Source organism: Lutjanus erythropterus, chromosome 8 (assembly GCF_056507025.1).
Source record: "Lutjanus erythropterus isolate fLutEry1 chromosome 8, fLutEry1.hap2, whole genome shotgun sequence".
Taxonomy (NCBI): domain Eukaryota; kingdom Metazoa; phylum Chordata; class Actinopteri; order Lutjaniformes; family Lutjanidae; genus Lutjanus; species Lutjanus erythropterus.
The window spans coordinates 30,937,277-30,948,050 of record NC_139324.1 but is presented as its reverse complement, the minus strand read 5'-3'; the positions used below and the strand labels follow the sequence as shown (position 1 = coordinate 30,948,050).

General features: G+C 39.4%; 1 protein-coding gene across 1 annotated transcript; it reads left to right on the top strand.

Moving 5' to 3' along the window:
• The first annotated feature begins 59 nt into the window (after positions 1–59).
• Positions 60–6,197, top strand: tmem41aa (transmembrane protein 41aa). The gene is made up of 5 exons (XM_084725278.1): positions 60–340; positions 2,028–2,178; positions 2,757–2,918; positions 3,256–3,394; positions 5,390–6,197. Exons 1-5 carry the CDS (start codon positions 159–161, stop codon positions 5,608–5,610), a joined length of 855 nt encoding a protein of 284 aa, XP_084581404.1. The 5' UTR covers positions 60–158; the 3' UTR covers positions 5,611–6,197.
• The last annotated feature ends 4,577 nt before the right edge of the window (positions 6,198–10,774 follow it).

Here is a 10,774-nt window from a genome sequence, read left to right as displayed (position 1 = left end):
TCTGCCGGAATAAGAAGGCGAAGAAGAAAAACAATCAATAATAGGAAGACGAAGAAGAAGAAGAAGAAGCAGCGGTTGGCCATTGTTGTTCCTCTCTGGAACTCAGTTAACGAATAACAAGGAAGTGAAGCCGGGTTCTGGCTATCAAAGTGAGGAATATGCGCTCACTTATCGGACTGATCTGTGTTGTTGTCGCGGCCAGCTTGTATCTGTACTCACTGTCTCTGTACCTTCCTGCGGGACCGCGGACACGTCCTCGTCCAGCTGCCGACGCAGAACATGTGGAGACGGCGGAGGAGACCGAGCGGCAGCCCGCTGACAGCTCCGAGGAGCCCAGCAGGTGACTGAACACACACGGTATTATTAGCGTCAGCCAGGGAGGATAAAAGTCTCTAAATTATATAAACACTGTATTTAAGGAGGTATTTATAACTGTATGCTACTGTAACGTTACTGTCATTAACGCTAGCTAATGTTAGCATGCTCCTTTCTTACACCACAACCACAATAGTTTCATTAACAGTTTACTAAATAAGCTAACTGTGCAATAATTCATATTTTGTAGCGTTAAATATTTCCTTGAATGATGTATATTATATAATTGTTTAACAGTCGTGTGCTTACGTGTGTTTTTACAGCACGTTTTCTTTAATGACTTCTGTTATATTGTTCTGTGATTGTGTTATTTGTGCTCATGTGCTTTTGTTTGTTTTCTTTTAATGTTTTTTTTATATGCCATCAACCTGACAGTAACTGCAGATGAAAAAAAAGCTTGTATGGTTAAATTTGGCACCTTTACATGGTGGAGTGAGGTGTTCTTGTTAATGTGCAGTGTCCCTTCTTAAATAAAATAAACATAAACATAATAATGGATTCATGGGTGAATTATAAAACTAGTAAAAAACTTACTCTTACCCAGATGTTGAGGTCAAAGTTGTAAACTCAGTCTTCTTACTTATCAGCAGCCAAAAACACAAATTGTTCAGTTGCTAGTGATTTTAAATAGAGAAATCTAAACAGATATTAGCATGATTGAACTTGTTATTATCATTGTTTTTCTCATAACAAACAAAGCAGACAAGTGGCCTACAAAACTGCTGTAAATCTTTATTTATGTGTGTGAAGACAGCAATTGTTCTACTGGTCTTAATTAGTTTTAAATTGTTTTATTTACTCTTTTTGTTTCTAGTTGCTTTTATGCTGACATTGCCTTACTGCATCTGTTTTTATCCTTTTTGCTTTCTGTCATTTAAAGTGTCACTGAGTATCTTTAAAAGCCCAATAGAAAGAAAATGTATTATTATATTTTCCAGTAAGTGTTAAGTCTATAAAATGTGAATTATGTATAAGACAAAAACCTAAAGTTGAACTGTTTCCAATCACGTGGAATGTGAGAATTTTTTTTAGTTTTGCTCTTAAAAAAAACAAAAAAAACAACTTACATTTCTGTCAATCTACTATGGCTGCAAAACCAATCAAAAATATTATTGAAATTGCAATATGGGTAATATCCAAATCCAAAAAAAGCTGTAAATTTTTGGATAAAGATAAAATGTGTGATAAAGCAGCGTTATATTAAAGTTCTGTGGTGCTGTAGAGAGGCTCTGGCCTACAAATCACCATCAGGTGTAAGAAAACATGCCATGTCTGTTTGATAGAGACCCCAACAAATGTCACATCATCATTTAATTGGGATTTTTATCAGTGAAAATGAAGATTGTGATGCAAAAATGATCATTCCCATTAAATGTGAATTATATCCAATGTGAGTTATTTACAAAATGATTAATCAGCTAGTTTCATTTCTTGTGATCAATGGAGATCTAAACAAATAGTTTAAAAAAATGGTTCAAAGTCCTAACTCTTGCTTTATTTTGCCTGTTCCAATATGAAAAGAAAGACCATTTGATTTTTTATTAATTAGCAGACAGTATGTGTCAATATTGACATATTTCTGCTGATATCTTTTGTCTTTATTTGTCAACCCTGTCTGTCTGTGATTAACTCGAGTTTGGATGTTCTTGCAGGTTGAAGTTCCCCTCAGACTTGGAGGAGCTGAGAGAACTGGCTGAGCTGCTGCAGTTTTACAAGACGGCGCACACTGGATATGTCCTGCTGCTCTTCTGTAGTGCATATCTCTACAAGCAGTCCTTTGCCATTCCTGGATCCTCGTTCCTGGTAAGGTAAAAATAGTTTTAAATGTTCTCTGTACTGATGCTGGCAGACACTGTGAACAAGTCAAAGACAGTGGGTGCTGAGATTTCTTATGTTTGGTCTGTTAAAAAATGATTAAAGCAGTTTATTTCATCTCTTAAAGGTAAGACTTTGTCACAACATTTCAGCTTGTTCGGCTTACGTTTGACCTGCATGTGAACCACATGCAGCTCGGGTCTCTTCTTTAAAGACACACTGCAGAGGATAAAAATACTCAGCTAGTTGGAACAACAAAGTGATGTCAGACTTGCTTTCATGTGTCAGCAGTGCTGGACTTTTGTGACAGTTTTTCTTCCCCCCTCACGTCAGTTTAATCTGCACAGCTGAGGGTGCAGCACATAGGAGAGGCCTCAACCACACACCACATGCTGGTTAAAGGGACTGTCACCTAACATATCACACATAAAACCACTGTTAGATCAGACTATTTCTTTTCTTTCACAAGAAGAAATACAGTACAACTGTGTGTCAGAGCTGCTCATTACACGTACATTAACAATGTCTGGTAACACAGGCCTTCTTCCCCACTTGTCATTGTGCAGAACATTCTAGCAGGAGCTATATTTGGACCATATGAAGGGCTGCTGCTCGCCTGTGTGCTCACCACTGTGGGCTCCACAATGTGCTACCTCCTGTCCCAGGCCTTCGGGAAACGCTACATCGTTAACCTCTTTCCTGATAAAGTCTCCATGCTACAGAGGAAGGTAAATCTGTGACCCCCTGTAAACAGCTCAACAACATACACAGCTATAAAGCACTGATACACAAAGTTTCGACAATTAAAGGGATAGTTTGGATTGTTTGAAGTGGGGTTACATGAAGTACTACTTATCGATTGTCAGTGTGTTACTCATACTTGCCAACGCTCTTGGGAGACGTTTTTCATTTCCCTGTCCTGTCATTATAATCAAATTTGAAATTGGACCAGCTAAGGCTAAATGCTGTGGTTCCCACTGTATTTTTCCTGCAGGAAACGAAACTAAAAGAAACGTGCATTTACTGTCCCTTCATATATTTTAACATCTCACCTTCGTCTCCCAGGTTGAGGAGAACCAGGACTGTCTGTTCTTCTTCCTGCTCTTCCTGAGATTCTTTCCGATGACTCCCAACTGGTTTCTGAACATGTCCGCCCCGATTGTCAACATCCCCATCACCTTCTTCTTCTGCTCAGTCTTCATCGGTAAGCGCACACGGGTCACATGATTGACAGAGCTGTCAGTAGATGATGTGCCGCTGACGCACTTTCCGTACAGTCCATCAAGCACTCTGAATCAAACAAACACACAGTATTTTCCTGTGTCCGTTCCCCCTCAGATAAATCATGTAAACATCAAAAGAAACAGGACGTCACATTCACCTCAATCAGTGATGAAAAGGCCACTTAAATGGTTGGTCACGAGAGCTTGCATGCCACTTAATATGTCCCTCTGTCACACTGTTAGTTTCAATGTGTGACTGTGACATTTGCTAATGAGTTTCAAAGCAACACGTAGCAATTAACGTTTCAAAGTGCAGATTGTCAGATCGGTTTTATAGCTGCCAAAGCTTTCAAAAAAAATATAAAATACTTTATGACCCTGATCTGAGTGCGAATTTGATTGAATGACATCTGACTGAACATAAAGTAGTGTATTGGCCAGTACTCCTGTTTTTTGGGGAGACCCTGACCCCTGGAACAATAATGTGATGTGTGATGTGTCGCGTACATGCTTTGGCGTTCCTCACAGACGAGTCCCGTTTTAGAAAACTGTGTGTATCAGATAACCTTCATGATGTGTATTCCCTTGTTTGAGATGTGAGTACACTAAAGGCACTAAAACATTTATGTATACAAACAATTTAAGCTTTATTTACAATAAGAGTTTCTGTTTTCCTCTCTCCGTGTTTGATTGGGCCCGGCGCCTTCACCGCACCTTGACTGTCTGCAGCTTAACCCTCCAGCAGCGGCCTTGTCTGCCTCCTCACTTAAACACAGAGATAAAACAAACTAAAACCCATTAAAAAAATAAACAGATTACAAAACACAATTTATGAAATTATTCACTCATATCTGCCTGACTGAGACGTCGAAAACGGCATCAGTGTTTTTTTGAATCATTGTGGGAATGGTGTTTATCTGTATTTGTAAATTAACACACACAATTTTCACACAGTGGTATCAATTTCTCACTTAATTATGTTTCATCCTTCTGCCATCGGAGTCGTAGTTTTTTCTTTCTCCAGTTTGTGTGCGTACGCATGGTCAGAGTTACTGAAGAGAACCGCACATTCTCATGTCGTTTGTTTTTAAGACACCACAAAATTTGCACAGAAAGCGGCGTATGCCTTCTTTTGTGCTTATGCCACGTTTATAAATGATCTCCCACACCTAGCATGCATGACAAGTGAAAACTATGCTAACTGATGAACAGATACATGGAGACAATCCTGTGGATTTTAGCCACGACATACAATACGCAACTTCAGATTTGAAAAATACTCTTTACCCTTGACCTACTTACTTTCTGCTAAACCAGTGGACAAATCCTGTTCATATTTCTCAGTGATGACATTTACGTAACAGAGGAAAAATGCACATTACAGCTGTATCACGTTACATTTAAGGCACCTCCCCTCTATAAAGCTACAGCTACAGTTTGGTTGTTGATGCGCTGTCTGAACACACACATTGACTTCTACACCTCCTTGCTGTCAGGCCTCCCCGCATGTACGTGCAAACCTCCGCAGATGATCCAGAACACCGCGGCATTTCTGGTTTTCAGCCAGCGGAAAAGTCACCCCAGTGGTCTGTTTCACTCCACTGTTTCACTCCACTGTTGCTTGCGTTGTCACTCATCAACAAAACAAGCAAGTTAATCAGTTCCCGCCTGCCTGAACTCCCTCATTCAGGTCCACACTGTAGTCTACAGTTGTAGTACCCCGGCAGTAGAACGAGTTACCAAACTCTGTCCGATCTGCAGAGTCTCTCTCAGTCTTAAAGAAAGGACTAAAGACCAGCTCTTTCATGAACGCCTCTGCACTTGGTTCACTGCATAAAATATTTCCTAAGCATCCTCTGTACTCTATGCATTGCCTCTTGCACTGCCTAGACTAGATCCTTGCTTGTATGGGCTGTCAGACATACCTCGCGTCTGCTAAATGAAATTGTAAATTGTTAATTGTCATTCTTCTGCAGGCCTTCTGCCGTACAACTTCATCTGCGTCCAGACAGGCGTCATGTTGTCTGAGGTGTCGTCGCTGGATGACTTGTTCTCCTGGGAAAGGCTGCTCCAGCTGCTCGCCATCGCCTGCATGGCTCTGCTGCCCGGCGCCCTCATCCGCCGCTTCAGTCAGAGGCGCCTGAAACTGGACGTCCAGTCACAGAACGGGCTCGTCGCACAGAAGAAGGTCCAGTGATTTTGTTCCTGGGAGTGGATTTGTTTCCTGGAGCTTTGGCGCCCTCTGTGAGGTGACTCTAAAGAAAAACTCTGCACAGGCACGTTTTTATCTGGAGTGCTTCATGTTACTGGAGCTGCCAGGAGACGGAATTCAAATAATACTGGGACTATCGGACTCGAAGCCAAGTCTTTTGTGTGACTAAACGTTGGTGTTTCTGTGCCACAGCTTGTGTGGACACAGTGTCTGTATATAGATGTATGAATGTACAGTCGTCACATGAAGAGAGGGAAGGATTTTAAGGAAACTCTTTGCTCTAATAATAACTGCTTCATTGTAAACAGCTGGTGTTTTAAGTGCCTGTCATGCAGTCAAACTTCTACCTCCAAGGAGCGCCTTGGTAGCCAAATGGTTACTACCCACGCCGCATAACCGCAACGTCGCCAGTTCTGTTCAAGACAGGGACCGTTAAGGGATGTCACAAATCTCTAAATCCACAGTTCAATTTGACTTTTAATTTAAAGGTCATAATTGGATTTGATTTTTCAATATAACATTCTTTTTTGCACTTTATTTGCAGTTATGCCATAGTTAGACTATCAAGTCTTGATTTTTGAAGATTAACAGACATTTTCAAATCTTAAAAAAAAAAAAGAAAAGGCATCTGTTAATGTGTTGTATCCAGTGTGACATAACAGCAGGTCAAGCTACGCTGTGTCATCTTTGAAGTGGGCCGGGTGGAGAAAAAATTAAATGCTGGGAGAAAATTTAAAGCTTGTTTCGATTGATTTTTGATCTGATATTGAAATTGACGCCCGTACTCCTCTTTCGTTCTCCCCATGTTTCCCGTCTGACTCATCACCAACAAACAGTCCTATAAAGGCTAAAATGCCCCCAAAATAATCTAAAAAGAAAAACCATCTACCTCCAACATGAACATGTAAAGCTTAATGTAAATGTAACAGCGTACCCATGTTTGTAGTGGCTGGATGGTTCAGATGTTTGTGTGAATCATTTTATTTGTACCTGAAATACAAATTGTTTGCAGCATGTATTATACAACTTGTATTTTTGTTGTTTGACAATCGCATTTTGAAGTTTCTGCATAAATTGTAATATAGTGTAGGACAATTTGTACTATTTTTCAACTCGTTTGAACTCAAAGTGTTTTAAAATCTGTAATCCAGACACCAGGATTTGGCTTCAGAGTGTTCAGGAGTCATTTTGATTTAACAAGATGAAGTGAATTCAGACTTTTATGTATAAATGTAAATTTGTTTTACTACGCTATGATACCTAATCAGCTGGATTCTTATCTGAAAGTGAATGTGCAGTTAAAGGGTAGTTCCAGTATTTTTAAACCTTGGCCCTTTTTTTTTTATTTATTTTTAAATGACAGATGGGTGCAAAGAGCTTTGGATTTGGCACATTGATCATCTCAGTTGACAGCTGCAAAAGCTGTAATGTAATCCTTATATTGGTCTCTTCAAAGCTGCCAGACTCCTTCAACAAAAAAGGTAATTTGACCTTTTACCTTCTTCTGCTGCCTTCATCTGATAGTTTGTGTTTATTTGCCTAACCGATGCACCAAAATTTGTTTGTAATATTCTCTGTGCATGAGATCCATTGTGTTACTTTGGTGTTTTAACGGGTTAGTTCGGATCAGAACTAATGACTGAGGCAATCTACTGAACCAATTCCAAAAATTTTGCACCTATAAGCCATTTAGACCCAAAAATATGTTTTACAAAATAGGGCCCAGGTTGAAAAAAAAAAAGACGGAATTAGACTTTACTTCAGGCAGTGTGAGGCCTCTCTTTTATTGAGCCTTAATGTTGCTTTGAAATCCTCATCTTTGCTGCTTCTTTTCACAGTATGTGTGTCTTCTGTACAGTATTGGTCCAACAGCGTTGACACTGTGCAAAGTGTTATTTTACGACTCTTTAAAGGGATAGTTCACCCCAAAAACAAAAACACATTTTTTCTTCAGTCTGTGCGAGTTTTGGAGATAGAGGCCTTCTTTTAGAATATTTTCTACCACAGAAAGACCAAAACAATCTAGATGGAATAAACAGCAATACAGACCGGAGAAAAAATATGTATTTATGATTTTGGGGTGAACTGTCCTTTAATCATGTGGGTTAGGGTGTAAAAAGTTATGTCATCTCCTGGTTTCTTCAGAGATGTAAATTCTTTTCAGTGTAATTTGTGGTTCGTCAGATCACAAATGATGCGACGCCTTTATTTCAGAGGTGACAAAAAGTTGAAATAATAAAAACAGTAAATGTGAAAAACAGCATTTTTCTTTTTTTTCAAATATTCTTTATTGCTCAGATCCAGGTTGCTCAGCAATACAGTTCACTCACAACTCAAAACAACAGCATGGCTGTCACCAGAAAGGCATGGATCCACGAGATGTACTAAAAATGGATCATATGTCTGTCCAGCGCACAGTCACCGATTACCTTGAGGTGTTTGGGACCTTTTGGCCCATGGGAAATGTAGGACTTGAGGGTTGTGACCTACTGAGGAAACAAAAGGAATCTCCCAAATGGTGAAATGCAGTTAAGAAATGGATCCATGTAAAACCACTACTGAAAGTCTAGTGCTATAATGAAGTGTAGTACATACTGGATCGCCTACAACAGTCTCATGCAATGCTTTGTGTTTTCTCATTGAACAACAAGACAGGACAAAAAACACTGCTGTGGCTCTGCATACATCCAACCCGACTTAACTAAATCCTTCCTCAGCTAATCCTTAATTGTTTGGATGGTTGTTGAATGCCCTCTTTTCTGTTCAGTCCCAACGGCAGAACAAGTTTCATTATCAGCTTTTGTTTATTAATCAGACCTGGATACTCTGTCAAACCTCCTTCCTTGCATGTCACAGATCCATTTGTTTTGCCACTCTGTTTCCCAAATCTACTGAGGATGATTAGGACGACATGTGAAAGATTCTCAGAAGTCCAATTCTAAACCCAGAATTCCAACTTTATTCTAAGAGTTCCAACTTTTTTTTTTTTTCACAAAATTCCAACTTTAATCTCGGAATTCTGACTAAACTCGGGATCGAATCTCGGGACTTTGACTTTATTCTCACAAGTCCAACTTTAAAACCCAGATTTCCAACTTTATTCTTAGAGTTCCAACTTTTTTTCACAGAATTCCAACTTTTTTTTCCCCCACAAAATTCTGACTTTAACCTCAGAATTCTGACTAAACTCAGGATCTAATCTCAGGATTTTGACTTAATTCTCAGAATTCCGATTTTTAAAACCCAGAATTTTATCTTTATTTTCAGATTTCCAACTTTTTTTCACAGAATTCCAACTTTAAACTCAGAATTCTGACATTAAACTCAGCATGCTGACTTTGTTCTTAGAATCTGGGCTGTTTTTTCCCACAGAATTCCTACTTTAAGCTCAAAAGTCTGACTTTTTTCCCTCAGAATTCTGACTTCAATCTCACTCGTGACCCTAACTGAAAAAAACGTCCTACCTCAAATAAATTTTTTTTTCACATGTGGCCCTAGCCCTCTTCTGCACAAATCCGTTCAAAATCCTAGCTAGGATATTTTTTTTTTCAACCACAATTTAACGACTAGTATTATTGGTAGTGATCTAAAAGGAATGAGTATTAAAGCAAAGAATCCCAGCTAATGCTCCAGACTACATTATTAAATCAGTGTAAATGACGAGAAAACCAGATCAACAGAAAACGAAAAAAAAAAAAAAAAGCCTAAACTAACCCACCACCATGTGATATGACTAACAACACAGTACACCCTCAGTGATGTGTGTAATTGTTCTCTGGTACTGATTATTAATGTCTAGCAACACCCCACAAAACCTAGAAAACACCAAATCCTTGGAAGTAAAATAAAACTATCATCTCGACAAGTTTCGGCCTCAGATTGCGGTTGGCTCAACCTCGACCGTGACGCCGCGCTTGACGACGCCACGGCGAAACCGAACCAGCCGGAGGGAAACCCGCGCTTCACTGTGTAAAGAGCCAAAAACACAAGAGAGGCAGAGGTCTGCTGGAGAGTCCTCCGCCATGCAAGAAAAGAGCCTCAACTTCAAAAACTGCACTAAAAAAAAAAAAAAAAATCTACTCCTGACAGTCAAACAAACCATGAGTGACAAACTACAACTTCCAGTGCTACTGTGAAAAGCCGTTATACCCTAGTAACAGTGAAGAAGACCACCACAGGAGTCATGCGCTCGAGTAAGAAGCACCGTACTGCATTCGTGTGGGGTAAGGTCAGGGTATTTCAATCAGGTCTGCTGAGCTATCATCATCAGTATGAGGTACTGTACCGGCTGTGGGGAGGCTCGCTGAGTGAGCCTCAGGCATTGTGTGAGTTTGATAGACCTTTTATGTCATTTATTTATTTATTTTTTTTTTAGCACTGCTAGTCTGTGTTCACTGGGACGAAAAAGATGATCCACCTCATCTGATGACAAAAGTCTGCCCTCCGGAAAAAAAAAAAAAAAAAATCAGCTCCCGACAGTTAAAAGAACTCCAAAGACAAACACTAACTTTCACTATATCATTCATTTATTTAATTCTTTTGCCCTACATCGGTTTTAGTAACTAAAAGTCAGCCTTGGATTCTGAGAGGTAATTCTGAAATGTACAGCACAACAACAAAAAAAAAAATTCTTTTTAAAATAAAATCGGTAGATTGGTGAGGAAACGGTTCAGAGGTCCGTTTTGAGGGAAGCTGTGACGCTCTGAACGTCTCCCACCATCTCTCACAACGCAGGTGCAGACTGGTAAGTGTTATAGAGAGACAGGAAACGATGCATTTACTGTATGTGTGACTCTATTGTACATGTTTACAGATATACAGTTATCTTGTCGTACACAGTGACATTTCAACGACTAGACTAGAGTTGCTCTACATTCTACACAGAAGACTAGGGTTTTACACCATGTTCAAGAGTCCTGTCAGTGTATTTTTGCAGCTTTTCTTCAAATCAACCCCAGAGTAAGCTGTTATCAAACAGAGCTGGTACGATTGAATTGGGTTGTTATAAAATTCTTTTTTTGTTTTTTTTTTCTCTATTTCACAAGTGAATAAACTTCATTGTTTTTTTAAAGTCTAAGAAAAAAACCTGGAGGTACAGTTGGGAAAAACAGGAGGTACAGTTGGTTAGTTTTCTGTTTCTATCAACTGA